The sequence below is a fragment of the Drosophila ananassae genome, chromosome XL, assembly GCF_017639315.1.
Source record: "Drosophila ananassae strain 14024-0371.13 chromosome XL, ASM1763931v2, whole genome shotgun sequence".
NCBI classification, from domain to species: Eukaryota; Metazoa; Arthropoda; class Insecta; order Diptera; family Drosophilidae; genus Drosophila; species Drosophila ananassae.
Window position 1 is genome coordinate 2,150,038 of NC_057931.1, and position 25,316 is coordinate 2,175,353.

General features: G+C 46.0%; 2 protein-coding genes across 9 annotated transcripts in view; both read left to right on the plus strand.

The window, feature by feature from the left end:
• The first annotated feature begins 451 nt into the window (after positions 1-451).
• On the plus strand, positions 452-16,194 carry LOC6503979 (protein singed). 3 transcript variants are annotated; one of them, XM_044716847.1, is made up of 7 exons: positions 452-709; positions 832-1,428; positions 11,145-11,420; positions 13,652-14,072; positions 14,137-14,706; positions 14,768-15,016; positions 15,076-16,194. In XM_044716847.1, exons 3-7 carry the CDS (start codon positions 11,192-11,194, stop codon positions 15,167-15,169), a joined length of 1,563 nt encoding a protein of 520 aa, XP_044572782.1. In that variant the 5' UTR covers positions 452-709; positions 832-1,428; positions 11,145-11,191; the 3' UTR covers positions 15,170-16,194. The 3 variants fall into 3 exon arrangements, with proteins under 3 accessions (XP_044572782.1, XP_032308612.1, XP_014761130.1); XM_032452721.2 differs by having other exon boundaries at positions 1,086-1,428; XM_014905644.3 differs by lacking the exon at positions 832-1,428.
• A 4,002-nt stretch (positions 16,195-20,196) lies between these two features.
• Positions 20,197-25,316, plus strand: part of LOC6503980 (tyramine beta-hydroxylase) — a 34,452-nt gene continuing 29,332 nt past the window's right edge. Inside the window, exons 1-6 of one of the 6 annotated variants that reach the window (XM_044716848.1) lie at positions 20,197-20,377; positions 20,450-20,643; positions 21,023-21,108; positions 21,164-21,397; positions 22,611-22,833; positions 22,913-23,237. The gene's annotated coding sequence lies outside the window, so the exon portion shown is untranslated. Of the gene's footprint in view, positions 20,378-20,449; positions 21,109-21,163; positions 21,398-22,610; positions 22,834-22,912; positions 23,238-24,546; positions 24,761-25,316 lie in introns of those variants that run through there. The other 5 variants (XM_014905648.3, XM_001963912.4, XM_014905649.3 and 2 more) reach the window with 5 other exon arrangements.

Below are 25,316 nucleotides of genomic sequence, written 5' to 3' on the forward strand. Positions count from 1 at the left end.
ATGCACATTTCCTTTGCCCAGGCACCGTTACCGTTACGATTTCAAATCCCGCGCGAAAGTTAACAGCAGCTCAGCAGCCAGAGAGGTCCATTGGCAGCGCTTTAACAGAGAGAGAGAGAACTACAGAGTGGAGCAGTGGTAACTCTGTAAGCCTAGGGCTGTTTTCTTAGCTTTTTCTCGCCAAACGGTCCAATATATAATAACGTAGCCAGCACAGTTTTAAATTATTTGGTATCTAAGTTAATTGGCAATTATAACGAAGTACTTTAGGCGTAAATTATCTAAAGTATAGAAAGGGCTATTTTCAAAATAAAAATTTTAAATGTATCAACATATTTATAGAAAAAATTTAGTTTTTGGCGGAAAAAACGGCTAAATGTTATCACTTCTGTTAGGTTAACAGCGAGAGAGCTGAGGGAGAGAAGAACTTAGCAGCAGAGAGAGCTCGGGGTATATAAAGCCCAACGCGGAACATTTGAATCCAAGAGGTTACCGTTAGTTAAGAGTTCAAGAGTCATCCAGAGTTGGAGAGTAGAGTTAGAGTAGAGAGTCAGATTCCCCTCTCCGAGAGCGAACCGCAGCGCATGTACGAACCGGGTACGAATCGGGTACCAGAATCTGGTTGCGCCAACCTCGAACCTAGTTAAACCTAGTTGGATCAAACATTATCAAACAGGCGACAGGTGAACTCAGTCAATTCCAGGCACTTGTAAGTCGTCCAAGCTACCAGCTACTTCCAAGAGATACCGTACTTTCGATATATCACGATATAAATATATCAATTGCAATCGCAAAATTGATATATTGATATTCTGATATATGTATTATCAGCAGCCCTAAGAACGTTTCAAGAAAAAAATCAACCAGAATCCGAATCCGAATCAGAATCAGAATCAGGTGAACCTGAAAACCAAGTCGTGAAAATCTGCAATCTGCCGTGAAAAAAAGCCGGATAACACCCATACAAACACAGCACACGCACAGCAGCCGCTGCCGCAGGGTTCAAAAAACTAAACGGAAGAATAATTAATCGCTGCCCGTGATTTGTTTACGTTTTTTTCTTCATTTTTTTTGTATTGTGTTAGTGAGAAAAAGCCGAAAAAGCCAAAAAAGCCGAAAAACCTAAAACCGAAAACCCAAAAACCGAAAACAGAAAACCGAAGGGTGTGACAGACGTAAAGGTAGAAGAAGAGAGTGATACAGAAAAAAGAAAAAAAAAAACGCAAACGGGCACAGGATAACATCTGGAAAAGCTAACTAATACTACAAACAGGCGCAGAGGATCACCCTGAAATCACCGGTAATTAAGTGACACCCCAACCAGCCAACCAGCCAGCCAGAGAGAGAGAGAAAAAAGTGCAAAAACAGCCACACAACAACAACAACAGGAGCGAAGGAGCAGAGAGAGAGAGAGAGAGAGCAAAGAAAGTAAGTGGAATTCCTTGCCCAAAGATGGCTCTCTCGCGCTAGCTACGTACACATCCCTCCCCGTCTGTCTGTCGCCTTTTGTGCAAATTAGACGGAGAACCGCTCCATTTCCAGGTGTAATCCCCATGGGCGGGTTGAGGATTCGGTTTTCGGGGGGGCACCTCCAAGCAGACTCCTAGCCAAATGAATACCAATTGGTTTTTAATTGAATAGCCAGCGGCGAAGGTAATCCGGGCCCCCTTGAAAGTTTCCCTGGCTCCGCCCCTGAGAAAAGCCAATGGCCACGCTCTCTTGCAAGTCATAAAAGTTGTCAGTTCGCTTCGCTGCTCCTTCGTCTTCGCCAGCGCCGTCGTCTCACCTCTTTGCCACCTTCTTGCCATTTTTTCTTCATTTTTTTTCACTTTAGCATTTCATTTTGAGCTCTCCTTCGGCGTGCTCCACCTTGTGTTGGCATTGTTTTCTGCTGATTTTTCCAACCGGCTTTTGGCTGGCTAATTGCCTTGACATTGGCATCCACTCCACTTCGGCGTGGTTTCATTCCTCCGGCCTCCCGGCGCCCGCCTCCCTCCTCCCGCCTCCCACCGCTCTCGCCGCTCTCTTTTTGGACCATCTCTCTTGTTCCTTCACCTCTCCGCTCCGCTCTGACTCGTTTCAATCATTCAAGTTCAACTATCAACAGACATAAACACGCTGCCAAGGTGCTCCCGCTGCCAAGGGGGCGGGGGTCCACCACCTTAGATTCTAACTGTTTTCCACCTCTCTTCGACGATGGTTCTCTTTTCTCCCGTCTCGCTAGTTGCTTGTTTTTGTTTATGTGTTCTCCGGCCGTCCTTTGTGGCTCCTTCTTTGTTCCCGGCTCGAAAACGCATCGAATTCGCATTCGCATCCGTGCGTGTATGTATCCTTCCGGCGATTCGTCCTTCCCTCCCAATTCGACGGATGCGCGCAGGGGCGTGTGCGGCAGCAGCAGCGCACAGTGGTTGCCAAAATCTCAGCAGCAGTCAAAAAAAAAAATAAATCAATTATTTTTGTCCGAAATACGCTTTTTCTGGAAATATTTTTGAACAATTTCTCTTAAAATTCTGCGTCTCCCACTGTCCAATAGGGTTCCTTTGCGAACTGAATTGGAAAATTGCATTTCGGCACCCATGGTGAGCGACGGACACATCACGGATATTCCCTTTGTGTTCGTTTCTGCTTCATTTCGTTGGCGGCGCACTCCCCTTTTTCGGAATCCTTTGTGTCCTGCCCTGCCCTACGGCCAAATGGTGAATCAATAATTTTCAATGAGCATTTTGCATTTTGGGCTAGCCAGGCCAGGCAGCCACTCATCCAGCCGGTTTCCAGTCTTCGGTTCGGAATCCGAATGCCGGGGATCAATTAGTATGCCAGGAGCGAACTGCAACCCACACTAGTGCTGTAGACTCCATATTTTAAAAACAAAGAACCCCCGAGTGCCTGAGTCACGTTTTGTTTTTGGGATTTGCCTGTGCTAATGGCAACGTCTCCCATATCTTTGCCACCGTCACCTCCTCCTCCTTTCCTCCTCCTGCCACTCTCCAATTCTGTCGCATGGCAATCGAATGCTTCCGTTGCGACGCCGGAAATCAGGTACGCCGGCCCCACCCCCACCCCCACCATCCCTGCTGTTTTTTAGCAGCCAACCTATTGTGGCAACAGTCTGCTCAAGACAAAGTACATGAACACAAACAGAGGCAGGAGAAGGAGGCACAGTCCAGGGCAGTTGGCTAGAAGCAGTTTCTGAGATCTTCAACTGAGAGATATCTTATTGGTCCTGAAGGAAATCACTAAGAAATAGAGTATCTTATAGCTCTCTGAATAGTTCTGAAGAGAAGTATCTACTCCTCCTTAGAGTCCCCGAGTTCTAGTCCCATTTGTGCGCCCTCTGCTGTATTTATTCCGCAGCGTGTGCCCTATGTACTGAGTCTGTGGATTTTGGCTGCACATGCCAGCCATACACACCCCCGTACTTGTATCTGCTATCTTGCAGTTTGTATCTCGTGGATGTGGATGTGGCTGTGGATGTGGCTGTGGATGTATCTCCATCCCGCCCCGTCTGTATCCGTCATCAATTGCAGCTGTCGCCCGTCCTTGAACGCACTTTACGCACTCCGAGGGGTTGGGGGCGGGGCTCTCCGGGGTTGAACGCGGAATGCCAGTCGGTGGATAAGCTATTTTCGTCCAAATCTCCCTCCATCCGAAAGGAGGAGGAGTGTCTGGGGTCTGGAGTGTGTCTCGCACTCCTTTGTTCGACTTTCCATTTAATTTTATTGCTTTGCTGATTAGCTTCCAAAGTATCTGAGTATCTGAGCATCTGCATCGTTCCAGTTCGATTTCTGGTCATCTCTTTCAGTTTTTTTTCATTAATCAGAAGCATATTGTCTCGATGTTGACTTTGTGCGCCTGCCAAGTGTCCTGGTAATGAGCATAATCCCTCCAGGGCTTCGGGGCTTCGACACCCTCGAAGTTCTCTGTATCTCGTATCTGTTGCTGAGTCATGTCTTGTCCAGCAGTCGAGCAGGCCTTTTTTGTCGCTTTTCTGGCCGACTGGTTTCGCTTTCAACGGCACGCCCTGTCCTGGCCACCTCCTCCTCCTCCTCCGCCTGCTTGTGATTCATGCTGGCTCCTTTCCGGCCAACACTAAACTCACTTATGGGTCATATATCAATGACTCTGCGGCACTATCGATGCAAATGCGGCAGGGACAGGGACAGTGACAGGGGCAGGGGCAGGGGCAGGAAGGAGGCGCCCATCTGTCGTCGCCCCAGCACTCGCCTCCTTTTTATTTTAGCTCACAATACAAATAATTGATATGCTCTCCGGGTGCTGGATCTGCTTCGGGAGCTCTGGATCTCTGGATCTCTGGGGGTTTGATGAACTCCAGCAACGTCTTGCCACTTCCGTTCCGATAAAGCCGAAATGCATAAATATCAGAACGACACTTCGGTTCGCACTTTCCTCCACCGATAGGCCCCCTCTCCAGCCCAGAAGATAACCCATCCGAAGAGGAAGTCTCCGCCACAGACCTTTGACCTCTCGGATTCTGAGATTCTCGGATTCTGGGATTCTGTGAGAAATGTGCGGGCCTTCGAGTCAAAAATAATATTTGTGTAATTCAATCTGAGCTTAAGTGTCCGGGGGTTGAGCCTGGCATTTATGTCTCACTTGACAACCCGCCGGACCAGTTGCTGCAATCCGATTTGGATGAGGATTTGGATGAGATTGGGAGTAGCAGTTGCAGTTGCAGTTGCAGTGGCACTACCACTACTACTACCACCTCACCCGAAAGCATCTCTGGCATCTAGCTGGACGGCAACGGGTTTGCTGAACCTGCTCTTGTGTGGCATGCCCCCGAAAAGCCGATTGAACAAAATGAATTTGTTGCGACACCTCTTGGCTCAGTTTAGACAACACTAATTGCCAGGCCAGGGTGAAACTTTCCAGGGAATCTGTAGGGGAAATTCAATCCATCCGAAAAGTGGATGGCTCGTTCTGGCATCTCATCCATTATGGAGGAGAGGAGGAATGGCTGATCTGGAATCTGTAATATCCCGAATACAGTGAATAATAAACTGGCAATAATAATCATAAATTATGGTTGTATTGAAAGGCACCAGCAGGGGCAGGATCCGAAAGAGACTCTGCTATCCGAAAGATACAAAGAGAAATATTGATCGCACTGGCGATCCGGGGCCTGGCCTGGCGGGCATTTCTTCTCTGCAATTTTCATGGCTCACAATATTTATGCGCATTGTTATTATGTATTGAAAATGCGAACAAATTATTAGTGTGCCTGCCGTTGCGAATGGGGATGGAGGGTGGAGGGTGGAGGGGGCGATCCGAACGCTTCGCCGATTTTCCAAGATACTTTCCCGCGCTCGCCGCTGCTCTCGGCGTTCATGTAATTGGCGCATAAATCATTTTATCAGCCGCGCCAGAGTTTACAGAGCTTTGCTAGCCGGCAGCCAGAGTTGCGACCGTTAGCTGCCGGCCCGCCTCGCCACAGATACATTTGTATCTCGCAGATGTTTCCCTCGAGATGCGTTCAATAAACCAAGACCTCGACTTAATTGCAGGCCTCCTCGCCGATAATCCAAAAAAATGAACAAAAAATGAAGAAAGAAGAAAGCACGACGAAGAAAGAGCCGGCCCGAAACCGTTTTGTCTTGTTTCGTTTATATTTGGCTTCTTGGCTCTGCGGCTCGGCGGCTCTGTGGCTCTTCAGTTCGTGGCTTTCATTGATTTCTCCATTTGAAATCACTCCACTTCATTATTGATTTTGACTTTTTGATTGCCGGCCGACGTCTACGTCTCAACTGTAAACTGCAGTGGATCAGGTTCAGGTCTGATGACCCATACACCATACACCGAGCAAAATAAGTGGCAGCAGCCTCTCTAATACGACTCTACTCATTTCCTAAGCACTCCCATTTTTTTTCCACTGTACGTCGTTAAAAGCCGACTGGCTTTGTTATAATTTTATTTTTGGTAGCGCCGTTGGGGATGCCGTTTGCCGGCAACCTCATCATAACCACCGGATCTTCGGGCCACATCTGCATGACAATTGATTGCGAAGCTGTTCTAACGGTTTTTGGCAAACCGCCACCAATCGCCGCCAACTGTCCCAGCCCCGAAAGACTTTTACTTTTCTCCCAGCTCTTTTTGGAGCGGGCCAGACCGACCGATGGCTGCACTTGTTTCGGCGCTTTCTAAAAACGCCAACAGGAGTCATAGCCTGGCATTGTGGCTGGCAATTACAAAACAATGGGAAAGGTGACCCGCCGGACTAGATCGGCCCGGGTTGGCTGCTAATTGAATGGCAGTGCGGTCTGGCGGCTGATCTTTTAAGGCTTCATTACGAATATGTAACACCACACAGCTCAGAGCTCAGAGCAGTGCTTTTGTGTCATTATCCTAACTGTCCACAGTGAACACACACATCATCGACTCCCGACGCCCGACGCCCGGTGGGGAATTGTATCTGGCAGATATCTGGCAGAGAGAGAGCATGTATTCAAATTCCTCGCCGAAGAAACAGACGCGATGAAAGTTGTTTTCTTTTGTGTTCGTCCGACGGCGGGAAGGAAAACAAATCAAAACCCGCAAAATGTTTTATAAATAAGAGGCCCAAGGCCCATAGAGGAGGTGGGCAGGAGGCAGGAGGCAGCAGACGGTGGTGTGGTAAACGCTTTTGCATCTCACTAACCACTAACCACTAACCACCAACCACCAACCTCTATCCATCCAGCTATACCCTACCACACACATGGGGTATATGAGGTCTCTGGGAGAGTCTGTAGAAGATTTCAGGAGGGGAGTTGTGGCGGAAAGATAGGAGTAGTACCAGGTATCTCATAGCTCTCATAGCGCTAAGCTCTTTAAAGCTAAGCTAAAAGAGTACCGGGTATCTGATAGTTCTGCCAGACAAGCTAGCAAGATAGTTCAACTTGGAGTGTATCCCCAAGATGTGTATCTTTTAAGGCCTCTCTCTTTCGAGCTGGCTCTTCAGTTTGCTTCTGCTTTTGAGTTGGCTGCCCCGCATTCTTGACAGCCGTTAAAGTCCCAGCACGAACACAATGCAATATGCAACGCTTGAGAGCGCGTGCGCGCGTGCGTCTTGCCACAGCCACTGCCACTGCCACTGGCAGAGCAAATCTTCAGCGGAGAAGACTTGTCTGACGAAGAAAGAGCCACATCAGAGTGGAGTGGCAGTGAGTAGAAGACACGAGCACATCGTTAACTGTAGCAACTGCAGCAGGTGAGCTAGTGCTGCTGCTGGGGAAATGTTTCTATTTCTTCTGGCCAGAAGAGGCGGCGAAGCTCCGGTAGAGGAGTCTTCTGGCCCCTGTTAATGTCTTGTTATGTGGTACTGTGAGCTGTGAGCCTGTATTTTTAGATCTGATGGTGCTCCATTTGCTGCATTACAGTAAGATATACCGTATGTTGCAGCATACTTTGCTTTGCAAGAAAAGAAAAGAGAATCGCACAATCGAAGTCTGGTCTTTTGTCGCTGATTTATGGCGCTTGTGAAGAAATTGCCGAAAGCCCGGCCGAGTCTCGTCTTTCATTCATTTCGTAGCCGCTGTGGGGTCAGTCTGAATACATGGAAATTGGCAGTCCCCCAAGTCCCCCAAGTCTCATTATGCCGCGCTTTCTTACACAATGATTTTTTTTTGAAAGGCTTTTGAAACTGCAGCGTCAGCAGCCTGAGCTCTTTTCGGGGGAACTGTGTATCTGTATCCGTAACTGCCGCGGTGTAGAGTATCTGGAGCTGCGGAGTATCTGCACTCGCTCATTATTATTCCGCTCGACTCTGCTCTGCTCGCAAATCAATTAAATTACACTATCAATATCAGCAATTGAATGTCCGCCGTCCCAGTCGCTGTTCATGTGAATTTCTGCTGCTGCAGAGATACCAAGATACAAAGATACTGTATCTGCATGGGAGTGTGTGCGCTGTTAATTTATCTCTCCCTCGAAGCGTGTGTGCGTTTGTGTGTGTGTGACATTATTAAAACGCAATCTAATTAAATGAAATTGCACACGCACTCCGGCACTCCGCCACTCCGGCAGACACAACCCGAGCAGAGGCCGAGCTGGGGGCCTTTTAGCAAATTAGGAAAAATGTAAAATATGAAATAGAAGTTCCAGCTCCGTCGCATCCAGAGCGCGCACACACCTTTCACCAACCTCTCAGGTGTCTAGCTCCGCCGGCCAGATACTCGCTCGCCAGATACCCTGCTCACTCCTGCTTTTCAGCATTTTCTCTGGCGCTTTTCCCGGCGACCGCCCAACCTGCTTTTATTTTGCGTGTGTTTCGCTCTCATGCGTGCTGCCAGCTGCCTGCTGTCCGTCAGCTGGCTGGCTGGCTTGTTAATGATAACGGTAAAGCTGATAAACGCAGTCGCATCCAAACAATGCCAAACAGATCTAACTTCAAAAGCAGCTCCAACCCGGCAGCTCTGCACCTGCCTGCTGTATGTTCATGCCTCTGGAAAGAATATTGCGCCAAGAAAGTTCTTCAAACTTTGCAATTAAAAAGTTAAAAACATTTATTAGGGTGGGGTCGAACCCTGGCCTTTTTATAAATTCAAAATTATAGAGAAAATCAGAGATCTGTACCCCTAGAAAGAATATTACTCCAAGAAAGTAATCCAAACTCTTTCAATAAAATATAAAAATTAATATTAGACTGCGGGTCGAACCCTCGCCCGAAAACAAAATCCAATTGATAGACAGAGGAGTCCCCATTCTGGAGAAGATCTGCGATCCAGATGGACTTGGCAACAGGTTGAAATGGACATGATGGCTGGTGTGTTCGATGCGGATTGCATCTGTTCCGCTTGGCGTTGCCCGGCGGCACTCCATTTGCAGTAATTGGATGATAATAACGATGGAGACGATGGTGGCATGGTATGGTGTTGCAACTTGCAACGGTGCTTGGCTCTAACTGCACTTCTTTGTTTCTCCTAATTGTTAGAGGACGTCTAAATCAAATCTTTCACTTTGTATCCACACATCCACAAGATATCTGACCTCAGGGGCAAATTAACAGAAAACAGAAAAGGCAGAAAAGGCAGAAAAAGCAGACAAAAAATAAGCAAAGTCGACGTTTGCATAATTAATTATGATTTGCAGTGCTCGAGAGCGTGGAAATTGTTGTTTCAAATGGCCACCATTAGTTTTTCAGCCAACTTGTTCGGTGTTCGTACATTTTCGCCTATCGAATTGCATTTAAGTTGGAAAATTAATGACGAAACAGGTAAACATACCGGCTAATAGAGTTGGCTTTCAGCCGACTTGGCATTTTGGGAGTTTGGAGGCTGGAGACTGGAGGCTGGAGGCTCTGCCAGTCGTTGACTTTGAACACATTTGCTTGGCTAATTCCCGCTGTTTGTTTGCCTTTTTCCATTTTCATTTCCATTTTCATTTTGGTTTGATGGTAATCTGCCATCTGCGATTTGCCATTTGCTTTTAAGCCAACGCCCAGGCCATCGTCCCTGCCACGCCCTGAGCGGTGGCAGGAGCCAACGCCCAGAAAAAGCATAAAAAAGTAACATCCAGCAAGTGCTGGAGTCGCTGTCACGCTTTTGTCTTTATCGCCCCATTGTGTTTGCCTTTTTAAGAAATTAGAATGCGAAATCCGACCAGGAGAGCCCCCACCCAACCCATCTTGCCACAGGTGGCAACTGTTTTTGCTGCCTATTTATTATTATTATAGTTGTGGCCTCTGGCCCACCCCTCTGGCCCACCCCTCTGGCCGTTTTTATGCCTCTGAGCCATCTGATTTTAAGTTTTTGTAGCTGTTCTTAATTTATGTTTGGCGTGGTTTAATTTTTTATCGCCGGATGAGTCAGAGAGCCAGAAACCCGGCCGCAGATTCATAAGCTCTGATTAGCAGGCACGCGTCACGCTAATGAGTTGTTCTCCTTACTCATGTGCCTTTTTGCTTTCCAGCTTTTTGTATCTGGTTCTGGTTCTGGTTCTGGTTGTGGTTCTGGTTCGGTTTTTGTTGCAACAGCAGTTTCTGTTCTTAATGTGGCTCATGTTGTTGCAGCTGCCGGACCCGCCACTTAGTAGTTATCGGTTTACAGTTGCAACTGTCTGGAGAAACTTCTGTTCTGCCTCGAAGTGTCTGCCTCGAAACTAAAGGCTGGTCTAGTTGGTAACTCTGGGTGGAGAGGCTTGGGAATGCCTATTCTACAAGCTGATCCTAGGATTCCATTAACTTTACCCCTTCTTCGATAACTATCGATAGATTCGATACAACTTGTGGCTCTAATTTGCAATGCTATGGAACTATGGGCTGATCTAGTTGGTAACTTTGGGTGGAGAGGCTTGGGAATGCCTATTCCACAAGCTGATTCTAGGATTCCATTAACTTTACCCCTTCTTCGATAACTATCGATAGATTCGATAGAACTTGAAGGTCTAATTTGCAATGCTTCTCAATTGCTAATCTCTCACCTGAGCTGGATGCGTGGCCTTCGGAGAGGTGCGACATTGTCGTTTGCAGAACAGACACCTGCTGGCAATCGAAATTCATCAATGTGCTATCGATGACACGATAGACGTGTCATCGGGGCCTTGACAGCTGACTTCTGCCTGTTGAGTTTGAATTTATTGGAGGCGAGTGAGTGGAGGAGCCGTGCCGGAGGAGGCAGAAGGAGCCGGATCAGCGACATGTGTCGCCTTGTAATGCAAATGTTATCTGCATTTCCTGTTGCGTTGCCATTGAAATGGCAGTCGCCTCTGCTCCCACTGCCCCCCAGGCCCACTCCTCCCTACTTAAGATGCATACAGCGCACACATGGCCAGACAGTACAGCGGAGATCCCGTCTGACAGGCGGAGAAGGAGGAGGAGATGGAGACGGAGCAGTCCAAGTCGTAGTCGCTGTAAGCTGAAGACTTGGGACATAAATCTTGCAGGCAGCCTTCGGGTTTCTTCAAGGCCCCCCCAAGTCCCCCCGGCCGGGACAAAGTGTTCATCAATCAAGTGGATAGTTTTACATAATTAAACGCATAATCATAGGGCTCTGCCTCCCGGGGGCGTTGCAGGGCGGAGGGGACTGTAATTGCTCCAAATGTGGTGCAAATTGTGTTTATTTTAAGAAACTATCTGTAACAGAAATGTATGTACTAGCAGCTATGGAAAATTAATTAATACACCTTGTTGTTCTCTTGTCTGATTGCAGCCCGCGGACACTTTGATACTTTTCTTCCTCCCGAAAGTAGCCGGACAATGGCTCCCATCAGCACCATGAACGGCCAGGGCCAGGGCTGCGAGCTGGGCCACAGCAACGGGGACATCATCTCACAGAACCAACAGAAGGGATGGTGGACCATCGGCCTGATCAACGGCCAGCACAAGTACATGACCGCGGAGACCTTCGGGTTCAAGCTGAACGCCAACGGCGCCAGTCTGAAGAAGAAGCAGCTCTGGACCCTGGAACCCTCGAACACCGGCGAAAGTGAGTCCATTACTAAGTTAGAATCCAACATCCTGAGGAGCAGGACTACTACCCCACTGTCTCTGGCTCTCTGGCCCGCCAATCTGCACTTTCTATCTGCAGTTGCCGATTTTTTTTCTGGCCAAGCGATGACACAACTCCAACTGGCTATCCGTATCTGCGTATCTGTATCTGTATCTGCAGGCAGATAAGCAGTTATGTTAATCCAGCGAATGCAAGTGATTTCCACTGGCCTTTGGGTTGCCTTTGTGAGCGAGTGGATGGGGGAGTGGCTCCCGAGCCAGTTAGTAATTGGCCAAGAGTTAAGAAACCATTTGCCAGCCGTAATCACCGTCATCCCGGCCGGTTAGTGGCGTCTGTTCGCCTTACTCTTTCCCCATTTTCCCCATTTCTTTTATTTGAGTTTCTTGATTTCGGTTTTTGTTGTCAGAAAACAACATAAATCATTCGGCGGCTTGCACACCGAGATACGGATAATTCCAGTTGCACTAATTTGACGTGCCGGAGAGTAGAAAACAAAGCGCCTCACGAATTTGGCATCATTTATCAAGTTGCTGCATTGGAATTGGAATTGGATTTGCAGTTGGACTGGGACTGAGACTTGGACTGGGACTGAGACTTGGACTTGGTATTGGAGTTGAAGCTACTGCAATTACAATTAAAGCCGGCCAGACAACTGGTTTTCAGCACCGATCTCTGGCCGTTACCATTGGCAATTAATAAACATTTTCTGTAATACCAAAGCCATAAGTCAGCCCGGCGTTCGCCTTGGCCATTAAAATAGCTCATCCAAATTGAAAATTTCTTGCTACGCTTGTTTTTTTTTTGTTATTTTCCAAACTCCAAGCTCCAATCTCCGCCCCAAGCACATTTTGGCCCGGCCAAATGGCTCAATAGATAATAGCATTCAAAATGTTTGGAAAGCGAGCCAAATCGAAATTCCCGGCTATCGATAGCCGAAAGTGCCATCGCCAAAGTGGCGGTCGGCGGTCGGCGGTCTCTCCGCGTTGATTGATTTTTCCCTGCACTGCAAGAAATAGTCAATGATGTTGCTGTTCCATCAAAAATAAGGAAAATAATACAAACAAACTAGCAACGAAGGCGTCATTCCGGACGGAGCTGCGAACCGCCAACTCATGGTATCCCTAGGAAAAGCGGTTTTCCACTCTACGGCTCAGGTCGATGGGCATATCTTCAGTAATTTTAGTCCGATTCCCAAGCGGAATACCTCAAACGATTTCTAGATTCATTATCTTTACTTCTGCATCAAAACCTGAACACAAAATTTTCGATCCTATTTTTTCAAATTTTTCTGATGGACCCCCTTCAAAAATCGGAAAAGGCATGGGGCTGCCAATATGACCCCTTCCGGAGGCCATATCTCAGCCGATATTGGTCCGATTCTCAAGCGGAATACCTTAAACGATTCCTAGATTCATTATCTTTAATTCTGCATCAAAACCTGAAAACGAAATTTTCGATCCCATTTTTTCAAATTTTTCTGATGGACCCCCTTCAAAAATCGGAAAAGGCATGGAGGCCCCCCTTCCGGAGGCCATATCTCAGCCGATATTTGTCCGATTTTCAAGCGGAATACCTCAAACGACTTCTAGATTCATTATCTTTAATTCTGCATCAAAATCTGAAAACAAAATTTTCGATCCCATTTTTTCAAAATTTTCTGATGGACCCCCTTCAAAAATCGGAAAAGGCATGGGGCTGCCAATATGACCCCTTCCGGAGGCTATATCTCAGCCGATATTTGTCCGATTCTCAAGCGGAATACCTTAAACGATTTGTAGATTCATTATCTTCCATTCTGCATCAAAATCTGAAAACAAAATTTTCGATCCCATTTTTTCAAAATTTTATGATGGACCCCCTTCAAAAATCGGAAAAGGCGTGGGGCTGCCAATATGACCCCTTCCGGAGGCCATATCTCAGCCGATATTGGTCCGATTCTCAAGCGGAATACCTTAAACGATTTCTAGATTCATTATCTTTAATTCTGCATCAAAACCTGAACAAATTTTCGATCCCACTTTTTCAAAATATTCTAGGGCAGCCCCTTGTAAAGTCGAGATTTCTTAGACTTGGCATCAAACGATGTCTACATCTTTCCCAATCCTTTTCCGATCCTTCAGCAGAATACCTTAAACGATTCGCATTTTAATCCAGATCTGCTTGTCAAAATGATTAATCTCCACTCCCTCCTTACCTTCCACTTACAGGTATTATCTACTTACGATCTCATCTGAACAAGTACCTTTCGGTCGATCAGTTTGGCAACGTGCTGTGCGAGAGCGAGGAGCGGGACGCGGGCAGCCGGTTCCAGATTTCGATCAGCGAGGATGGGAGTGGACGCTGGGCGCTGAAGAACGAGTCGCGTGGGTACTTCCTCGGCGGCAAACCGGACAAACTTGTCTGCACGGCGAAGACCCCCGGGGCGAGTGAGTTCTGGACGGTCCATTTGGCTGCCCGGCCTCAGGTGAACCTCCGCTCGATTGGCAGGAAGCGGTTCGCCCATCTCTCCGAGTCGCAAGACGAGATCCATGTGGATGCCAACATTCCCTGGGGCGAGGACACCCTCTTCACTCTGGAGTTCCGTGCCGAGGAGGGCGGCCGCTATGCCCTGCACACGTGCAACAACAAGTGAGTGATCCCCATGGCCTGAAATAAACGAAAAACTGATAGTATCACTTGAATCCCCCTTTAGATATCTGAATGCCAATGGAAAGCTGCAGGTGGTGTGCAACGAGGACTGCCTGTTCAGTGCCGAGTACCATGGCGGACATCTGGCGCTCCGGGATCGCCAGGGACAGTACTTGTCGCCCATCGGGTCCAAGGCGGTCCTTAAGTCGCGCTCCTCGACGGTGACGCGGGACGAGCTGTTCTCCCTGGAGGACTCCCTGCCGCAGGCCTCCTTCATCGCCGGCCTCAACTTGCGCTACGTGAGCGTGAAGCAGGGCGTCGATGTTACGGCCAATCAGGACGAGGTCGGCGAGAACGAGACGTTCCAGCTGGAGTACGACTGGTCGGCGCACCGCTGGGCTCTCCGCACCACCCAGGATCGCTACTGGTGCCTGTCGGCCGGCGGCGGTATCCAGGCCACTGGGAATCGGCGTTGTGCCGATGCCCTTTTCGAGCTTATCTGGCACGGGGACGGGTCCCTATCCTTCCGTGCCAACAACGGCAAATTCTTGGCCACCAAGCGCTCGGGACATCTGTTTGCCACCTCGGAGTCCATTGAGGAGATAGCCAAGTTCTACTTTTACTTGATCAATCGGTAATCCCACGCTCTAAACTCTTATGAACGATAATTTCAACGTATATCTGTTGTTTTCAAGGCCCATTCTAGTGCTGAAGTGCGAGCAGGGATTCGTGGGCTATCGCACGCCCGGCAACCTCAAGCTGGAGTGCAACAAGGCCACCTACGAGACCATCCTGGTGGAGCGGGCCCAGAAGGGTCTGGTGCACCTGAAGGCGCACAGCGGAAAGTACTGGCGCATCGAGGGCGAGAGCATCTCGGTGGATGCGGATGCGCCCAGCGATGGTTTCTTCCTGGAGCTGCGTGAGCCGACCAGGATCTGTATAAGGTTTACTTTAAAATTGAAAAGAAATTAAAAGAATCGTACTAACTCCCTTTGTTTTATAGATCACAGCAGGGTAAATATCTGGGAGCCACCAAGAATGGAGCTTTCAAGCTGCTCGAAGACGGCACCGACTCCGCCACCCAGTGGGAGTTCTAGGGCGGGACGACGTCCCCACAGCCCCATCCGGGTCCATCAGTATCAAAGTATCACATTTCCCATCCAAGTGGAGGCGAAATCTTGCGCCTCAGCTGGAGAAGTCGCACAACAATTTGATCCTAAAGCGCACGGAGAGTTCACGGAGACGAGAGATGAATGGAAAATATTGAAAACTTCAAGATTAAAGAAAATCTTATATATTTATATATGAAAAGATCTACGTATACATGGAATGAGAGATTTTTTTAAACAACCTATTTAGCTTTTTATACGTTTTTATACGATGAGAATCAGCATCAAACAATAAGAAATTTTTTAGCATAGACAAGTCAAAATTTGTCGCGAGTCCTTCCGTTTTTATCGAAAGTAAAAAAGAATATCAGCAAAAAAATGGCATAATGGTTACACAAGCACATCATATATAACACTATATACATATTCGATTCGTAAAGCTTAACGAAAGAAAAATGAAAGAATTGAAAAGGAAATGAATGCAAGAAAATAAGAAAACATAAAAACCAACACATATTCCTATAAATTTATTTATATATATTTATATAAAAATATTGATATGAATGATAAAACACTGACACGATCACACTTTAGCCCCCCACATACGTACACCTACCCCCACACACCCCCTCAAACAATCCACCAACACACTCACAAGCAAGCAATTTTATTACAAAAAATATAAAAAAAATGAAATTTAGTCCCTAAGCCAACATTAAACGATTAATCTGTAATAAAAAAAAAAAACAAAAAATAAGCAAAAAAATGAAAAAATCATGGAACCATCTCCACACTATATCTATATATATATATTTATCCTAACATATGCGTATATTGACTTAGTTTTTTGTTATTTATTTGCGTCAATTCTTAATTAATTAATTAGTAACCTTTTTTTTTAATTTTCGCACTTAAAATTGAAAACGAAAAACAACTCAACCCAATTTAGTTGCTAAATCTTAAAATTGAAATTTTGTATGATACATATGAAATATATACATATATATACATGATCCGTGGGGTTTTTTATTTGGATTTGGCGCCAACTCTATCCTCGAACCCTCTGGCAGCCCTGAACATTGCAGCCACTGGCAACCCTGAACCGGTTATCGATAGTTACCCCAACGGAAATTCAAATATAAAACGTATTGTTTCCCAAAAACGAGAATAAAATAACATTTTATGTGAAGTATCCTGTTTTGCTTGATTTTATTTAAAGTAATGTGAGTATAATAAGTTTTAAAATTTCTTTAAAATGTGAAAACCTCCCAGCAATACTGTTTCTAATTGACTTACTGAGAATCGGGTTGACCCCTTTGTGGCGCCTCCCAGCCCACCTGCCACGTGTGCAGAAATTGGTGCCAACTGTCATAACAAGATGATGCACCCACACTCGTTGGTGGCCCCAACACCCGGGAACAATGAAGGTGGGGGAAGGTGATGCCACCAGGTCAAATTTGGGGGCGTGGATACGGCGTCCAACTGCCTCTGTCAGGCAATAATAATTCGCCAGTCATTGACAATGTCGGAGCCATAATGGCCCAGCTCCGGTTGGCTCCACTCCACCCAGTTACACTTGAAAAAAATAGGATTACTCTATAGTTTTATCCAAAATTAATTTTAAATTTGTTTGTGGCTTCAAAGGTTTTGTGTTTGTGCTCGAATAGAATCTTTGTAGTGCCAATAGGGCAGTATTTTTATTAGGCTTGCCATCCCTGTGTTTTCCGAGTGTTCTTGTGCCTGATCCTTGAATATCCTTTGCTGCACTGCGTCGTCGGCGCTGACAAAAACGAAATGACAGAGGGCGCGCACCAGACACCTACAATTGTCAGCGTCGTTTAAATGAATGAATTAAGTCAGCCATGTGACATAACTGCAATGGCAGGACTCTGGACGCGGCCCCCACTGGGAAGGGGGAGGGGAAGGGGATGGGCATGTGGTAGTGGGAGTGGGAGTGCCTCCACCTGCAGCCACGTTGCACATTTGCCACATTGTTTTGTTGCTGTCATCCTTGATGTTGCACACAGTGGGATAACAAATAAATACGATTTATGGCCTATAAGGATGCAATTTTTACAGGATGTGGCTTGAAAATAATTTTATTTTGTTTTGTTTTTGTAGTATAAGATATACAAGGGATAAAAATGGAAATTGTATAGATTTTGTAAAGTAATTGATTCTTTTAAAGGATATATTTTGTGGAAGGACATATCCTCTCGAAGGTAATACTTAAATATATTACTTTATCCTGCTTAATAATAGATTTAAGAGATTTCGAAAATTCCGTTCCGCTGACTCATTGGACGTATATTGGATGGAATTGGGTTCATGTCCTGAGGACAGTGTCCTGATTACGTAATGCACTTGCTGCACAATGGACAGCGACGATGACAATGACGCCGGCCAAGTTATATGGCACACACGTAGCACGTGGGGCAGGCAACTCCAAGCGAGGACGAGGTGGCACTGCACCCACATCCTGCCATCGAAATCCTGGCTGGCCAAACGACTTGGCGCAGGACAATGGCGGAATGCAAATGGCGCACGGACGTGGGATAGATGAACACGGCGCGAAAATTTATATCCCCAAGTCGGCAATGGGGCGGGAGTCGGTAGTTTGGGTTCCAAGTAACAGGAGCCAGGATCCGGAGCACGTAGCTGGTAGCATCCGACGATTTGTGGCAGTGCACAGACGACGACGCGGCTCTCGGCCGCCGGCCGCCAATTAAGCAACAAAAGGGCCGCGAGTTCGTCCTCTAGCTCCACCTCCACCTTCGCCGCCACCCGCAGCGAGGATCCAATCCTGAACTGCCATTAAAACGGGGCGACGTTGCGAAATGTTTGTGACGAGGCGAAACAAGTAGCGGGAAGGGGCAGGAGGCAGCAGGCAGGACCCCCCGGACTCAATCTGGGTCCGCAACTTTCTCCGGCGGATTTTTGCAATTTTTTTTAGTCTTATTTGCTGCACATTTCGCAACAAAGTTGCCAGAAGCACAGCAGCAGAAGCAGCAGTGGCAGTGTCAGTAGAAAAAGTGGAAGCATCTCTACAAAAAGAAATATTAATTTGTTAAGGATTTGGGATTCCAAAATTTGAAATATAAGAGTAAGATACTAAGAGTATTCGTTAGTTTTAAGCTACTTCGCAGTATTAATGTTACCTTTAATCCTTTTTTTCAGTGTCCTGAAGCCAGGCGAACGCTCTGCCAAAGTCACAAACTTTATGGCTCCATTGCTCCAACTCGGGGCTTTCAATTTCCTTTTTGCATTTTTATTGTTTAGGAAAATGTGTAAGGACATCTCGAGGCGACTGCAACGATTAGGGGGCGGACAGGGAGTGGGGAGGCTCTGGCTCTGGCTCTGGCTCTGGCTCTGGCCAACAAGTGGCATCCCAGCCCACCCCAGCCATTGTGCCACTTTTGTTGTTGTTGATGGGCGAGTGGGGGCGACGCTCCTAGAGTCTGGGACCTGCCATGTGGACGGTCTAATTTGCTAAATTACCGTCTGAGGCGCCTTAACACCGAAAAGTTCACACAATTTTCGCTTAATTAAAAAATATATACAGGTCTCGTTCGCAATCAAACAAATCAAGTAGTAGTTGATTTAATACATTAAGTGAAGTTCAAAGACGGCTTAGAGGCGCTCTCCACACATAATATACTCACGAATCCTGGCAGCTTTCTATTAATTTAATTGCCCCCAGCGTTCATAAGGGTAATTAAAATGTTTCCGCCTTAAGTTTGTGTCAATTTTTGGCAAGTTCCTGGAGTTAAGTCAACAATTAATTACATTAATTGCACAGGGCAAAGGTTAACCCAGAGGGCAAAGTGCAGACTTAAGAGTGTAGTTTTAAGTGTGTGTGTTAAAAAGTTGTAAGTAAAACTTTGAAAGTTTTATTTCCATTTTAATATTGCATGATGCTGTGGCCAGGATTTCTTGCATTCCACTCCTGGCTAAGGATACAGGAATTTTTTATTACCTGACTTGCAAGCTTTTTTGGCAATTTGAAAATGTACCTTTAAATAAACAGAAACCTGAAAAGTGATTCTTCTCTTCCAAAACCATTTCATCATAAATAGAACTAAAGAATGTAGTATATAGTTGCTTTAAGATTAAAATTAGTATAACGAATCTGGGGATTCACCTTTTGAAGCAAATAATCGAATATTTATCGAAGTAAAAGGTTTTTTTTATGATGAAAAGTGATCGCTTTAAAACACTGCATTTATGCGGTCTTTCAACACTTTTTTATGAAGTCTCCCAACACTAAACAGAGGCGTCCTTTAGCTTTCCTGATATTCTTGGCCGAAAAAAGAAGTTAAATGCATATTGATCGTGTAAATTAAAAAGCCCAAACCACCAGTGAAGTCATAAGTTTATATATTTCATAGTAAAATTGATTCAACATCACAAGTGATCAGCGTTTGCGCATGTGCCGCAAGTTGTACTCTCGTGCGGCAGGTGCCTGTGGCAAGTTGGCGTCATTCTGCCGGGAGGGAGTCGGCTGAGCCCGACACTCCGCTTGTGCAAGAGCTGCCCGGCGTTCTGGGGGTACTTCAACGTTAAATCGACAATATGTACTCCTGGGAAGAGCTCACTTACCCTCCATGACACACGGGACCCCGAAAACAAGGTGACGGGGATACGAGCTGATCACCTTCAGGAGCTTATCGTCCTGGGTATTATCATAGTCCAGGAAGACACCCTCGTCTTCCATGCTTCCAGCCAATTTAAGGGTATGAACTGCCTTCTAGAGCTAATAATATATGACGTTTTCGTAGACTGGTGCGGAACGACAAGCGCTCATCGAAAGTTATCGAAACTTACACGTGTGCACGGGCAAAGCGCAATGTACACCTGGATATCCTTTCACGTTGCGTTGCAAACGGGCAATCCAATTAGTTTTGACCGTGTAAACAAGTGGCGTGAGCAGCTCCGTTCCCTTCAAGAGCCGATGGGGAAAAGAAAGAAAATTGGCAGCGCAGGAGAGGGCTAGTGTTGCCGTATTTTCAGGCCACAGTCGAGGGTTCCTCGTCGAGGGTTTGGAAAACGGAATGAAACAAAAGTTTAATGATATACTGTTATCGATTTGTAATCAAAAATATTGTAAATGTTTCTATAATATTTCAGTCATAGAGTGCAATTTTGTCTTTTAAAGGGAGACTTCTCAAGAAGATCTACATTGTATGTGTCCCCTACGTGAGTTTTAGAAATATTTATGATCAATTTATTAATGTTTTAAAAACTCCACTGAACGTCCCTACTTTTTAGCTTGTTTTTTGCCTTTCCATGCGGAGGATAATGTGTGAGCACTGCCAGCAGCCCATGATCCGTGCCACAAACACACACCAATGCACAAGACAAACAATTACGGCCGCACACAAGGACAGGCGCCGAGGAGAGAGGCAGGACACGAGTGGAAAAGAGGACCCATGCCCCTTCCCCGCTTTCCAAAGGGGCCCCAGGTCGTGGGGGACTAGGAATAACATTTTATTTTTCCGTATTCTCTGTCTCTCAACTATTTATGAGGTCCAGTTGTTTGTGCAGTTTGATTATTTTGCTGCCAGCAGAGCCACGTTACCTGTGACTTTTCATAATTCAACATTTTAGGCCGCCTCACACACACACACACGCAGAACAATAGATGGGGAGCGGGATCGCAGCGGGAATAGCCTGCTGTTCGAGTGAGCTTGGAATATTTATTCAAACATGTGCTGTGTGTTTCCTTTTTTTCAATTAAAAATTGCTTACTGCATCTACACAGGCATAAAAAATAAAATGCACAGGCAACCAGCCATAAATGAAATTGATTTCATTTGTATAAATTGAAATTGTTTTCAACAGGGTCGGGCGCCCAGACTGTCGGCTTCCAGCTTATGAATAAATTTCAACAACGAGACAGTGAGAGGAGTATCCCACGCAGACCGACAGTAAGTATTAATAATAAAATAATACTCTTAAGCCTTAAATAGTATATTTTAAAAGGATTGGAAGGTGAAGACGGGAGAATTCAGAAAATCAGGAATATTACCTGAAAACCGCATGGATGGAGGAAGATTGTTGAAGGCATTGTGGCTGCCACTGTTGCACAAGTATTTTATTGTGGTAATCGAGAAAGCTGTTGTTAACAGTTGCCCCATGATGACGATAATGACGATGATGATGGAGCAGTAGCACTTGCAGTAGCAGCTGGAGCTGGTGCAGCAGCAGGATGTGAAGGTAAAGGCGTTACACCTGGCACGTCGCTTGCCTCCATAGCTTCCATAGCATCCATAGCCAGCTTTAATTAAAAAGTTACCTGGCAAAAATGTTTTAGCTATTTGCCTGGCAGCCAGGAGCAATTCAACCTGACCTGACCCAACCTCGAACCCTGGCTAACCGAGCTGCCAGTCAACGGTTCGCTTCCTTTTGCTGCAAAAACTTTCTATTGGATTCACTTTTTCCGATTCCTAGCCAGCCACCTAGCCACCAAGCCACCCATCTCGATTGAGTCCTGGCAAGTCCTGGCTGGTATCGATATCCCGTGTAAACTTCGATTGACAGCCTGCAGCGGGAATCATTCGATTGGATTTGGGGTTGGATGGGTTTCTCTTTCGATTCAGCCCGGCTTGGCCAGAGTTTATGCGTTCCAAGACTTTCGTTGCCCCTTAACTGCCAGCCCATAAATGTATGCTACAAAAATTTTATTTGCCCCGAGTTCGATTTTTGAAACTTTGTGATGGAATTTTAAAACGAAAAACTTGTCGTTTAGCTATGAAAACTTTACGTTCGCCAATCGCTTTTCCCCAATGCATTTTCACACGTAATTAAATATATAATTGAATTTCTAGCAGTATTATTCAAAAAATTAACCATGCCAGTCAAATGAACTAATTTTTTGAATTCCACATTCCGCTTTGTCTTTTTACACTTCCATGGGCTTGCATAATTTATCATGTGAATTCATTAATTTTGCATAAACAGTCCAGGACTCGGAGCGGTTGGATGGCAGGTAGCGGCACCGAAGGAATCATGAATTTCATAGCATAAACGCGGCATAGCGCGGATATCGCGTTGAAATGTCACCGTACTATATGTACACAATACAAAATATTGCATTTGAATGAAGTTCCCCCGGGGATCGCAGGATATAAGTTGGGAGCTGGAAGAAGCTATCCTCCGGGGGGCTATTTTTTTTCTCTTCACTCCACTTGCCAAAAGGTTCTTCGGCAGCTACTCAGGGCGATGGAGATGAAGATGAAGATGGAGAATTTTTTAATGATGTAACTTTCAGGAGAGCTCTCAAATCGTTTGAATACAAATTGTTCGCCGTCTCCACGGTCCTTCGTTTTTTTTTTCTTTATTTTATCATACCCATACCCATACATACCAACACATTCATATATACTTATATATTTCATGAATTCTTTATCTCATCTGCCTGCCTTGCCAGTTGGCAAGTTGTGAGAGTGAAATGCGAGACATGTCCCCCGAAAATCCTTGAGGCTTCGTCCTGGCAAGATATGTTGGGCCAAGGGGTGGCGGGTTGGGGGTGTCCTATTGTCGATGAACCCAAAAGTTGTCCCAGCCATGCACAAGTTATGTACATTCAGAGAAATATGTGCTGATCACTTTGACCTAATGAAATGGATAAGGGGCTGCAAAGGAGGAGCATGGTATGTTATTGAATATTTCATACTTCGTGAGTATAAACCCTCTGCAAGTTCACTTCACAGAAATATCCTCATTTTTCAGTGCACACACGAGAACCAGCCCAATTTGAGGTATCGAAGGAATGTCGGGGCATGTCAGTCTCGTCCTGGAACACCTGCGTCTCCCCGTTTCCGCCAGGTGACAGAACATTCTCCTTGCGAAGTGCGGCCATATCCGGAGCAAGTGTTTGTTGCGTGTTGCCGCGAGATGCACCACCTGAAGCACCTGCCCAGGCGCAGCCCAGCCCAACCACCCAATTGAAGCCGGGACGGGATCAATCTCAATTACCTCAGTTCCGAAGCAGTTCAAGTTTGAGCGGTGCAGCTTGAGGTCGCTTATGGAACTAACTTGGCCAGGACTTTGCGCTGTAAGTTCAAGTTTGAGTGGTTTCAGTTCGGGGGAGTGGTTTGTTCATGCATGACGACACCCTCGATTATTGCCAGCAATTAGTAGTATCATTAAGGTATTTGAGATATAAAAAGTTCATGCTGTTTCGGTTATCCCTTTATGGTAGGGATGCTCTCATAAGTCCTGGCTGTGATGCTGTGATGGCATAAAGTGAACACTCGTAAAGCACTCAGCCATCCACAGGCAAAAGTGCAGATGTCCGTTCTGGTTGTGTCGTTTATATTTGCCATTAATCAGGCATATCCATTTACATGTGATGAACTTTATCCCTTAACCTGTTTACATGTAAATTACTTGCTGCTCATTTTATGCTGAACAGAGCGAACAGGGAAACACGTGCAGGGATGCACAGGCATCACCTTACCACAGGACATACAGTTATAATTCTGCGAACGGCTAGGATACAGTTTCTTTCTACTTCCTACTACAGGATAATAATATCCTTATTTTCATTTAATAAATGAATTAAGCTAACCAGCGAGATCCGACTTGAAGAGCAAACCATTGAAAATCGATCATAGGAAGCTGCGCCTGTATGTAGGCAACACTGCTTGAATAATTGAGATCCTGACAATGCAAGCATTGCGATGCATTTTTCATATTTACATTCACCTGGACGCGGGGAAAGAGAAGGACCAGAAGACAGGAGCTGGAGAATGGCATACCAGCGGCTTAAATAATATCAGACATATGCAATTGCCATTACAATATCCTTGTAATTGCCAAAATAATGGCAATTATGCCTATGAGAAAGTCAAATAACAACACACACACACACTCGGGGAACACACGGAGAGACACAGACGCACACCCGGACGGATAGTTAATTGAGCTGTTGGCTTACAATTCAAATTGCGGCCTTTTGTTGTTCCCGCTCCCGTTACCGCTCCCGTTGTTGTTGGGCGTCATTAATGCGAGTGTTGGCACTTTCGCACGCACCTTGCCTCTCGCTCTGGCCCAGGCCAGGACATCCCATGCCCCTTCGCGCGCTAAAGTTTGCTGGTAAACACATTCATAAAGCAAATATGCAAACACACTCACCAACACACTGGCACGTGTGTGTACGTACCAGTAGTCGATGCCATCAGACATATGCTAAACGAACCGAAGCCAGGCTCTCCTTCCTCTTCCTTGCCTCCGCGCCCTCGCCATCTTTGGTTAGCTCCCCCCATGTCTGCCCCAATCCTGCTCGCCCGAAGCTGGGCCGAGCCCCGGTCCGAGGCTTCGGCTCACTGGCGGCGTATAAAAGCCGCTGCTGGCCGCGCTGTCGGCTGCATTCTGCGTTCGTCGGCGGCGGTAGACGCTGTTCTCAGACCAACTCGGCTCTCCAACGCGTCTCATTGTTTGGCGCGGTAAAAAGCGCGCGCAAAAACAAAAAGCCAACTAACTAACGGGACAAAAGTCGCGCGCGTAAGCTTGTTTACTTTGCCATTATAAATCCGACGGCGGGCGCTCTGTTTGTTTGTGTTTGTGTTGATGTTGGTAATTCTTGTGTTTCCCCCTCCCCCCGTCTGCACTTTTTTTCTTATATTTGTTATTGTTGATGTTGTTGTTGTTATACAAACAGTGCCAAAGAAATAACAGGAACAAAAGCTAGTAAAATAAACGGGAATTTTGCTAAAGAAAGTAAAAAAAAAAAAAACCAAAAACAAAACAAAAAACAAAAAGCGGAAGTGGAAAAAGGAAAAGTGTTGCATTTCCGTCGCTTCTCAGCGAAGACTGTGTGTGGTGGTCTCTGTTGCTGTCAGTGTTGTTTTTGTGTTTGTTGTTTTAGTCTCTCCTTTCCATTACCGTTAACATCTTGGCGAAAAAATGGCCGCAGGTGTTACCAACAATTGGCACACAACAAAAAAATAACAGTATAATCAGTAATTGTTTCTTTTTTTTAAGTTTATTTAAAAAAAAAAGATATTTTGTAAACCTTGTTTTATGTTTAGTTTATTTTTGCATGCTAGTTTGTGTTCTTAAAGTATTATCCTTGATTTTATAAAAAGGAAACTTCTTATTAAAGCTCCACTGTAACCGAAAAAAAAGTCCG

Coding starts and splice junctions, on each gene's coding strand:
- LOC6503979 (XM_044716847.1), top strand. CDS start 11,192: ATGGCTCCCATCAGCACCATGAACGGCCAGGGCCAGGGCTGCGAGCTG. Junction 11,421..13,651: donor ACCCTCGAACACCGGCGAAA/GTGAGTCCATTA, acceptor TTCCACTTACAG/GTATTATCTACTTACGATCT. Junction 14,707..14,767: donor TACTTTTACTTGATCAATCG/GTAATCCCACGC, acceptor GTTGTTTTCAAG/GCCCATTCTAGTGCTGAAGT.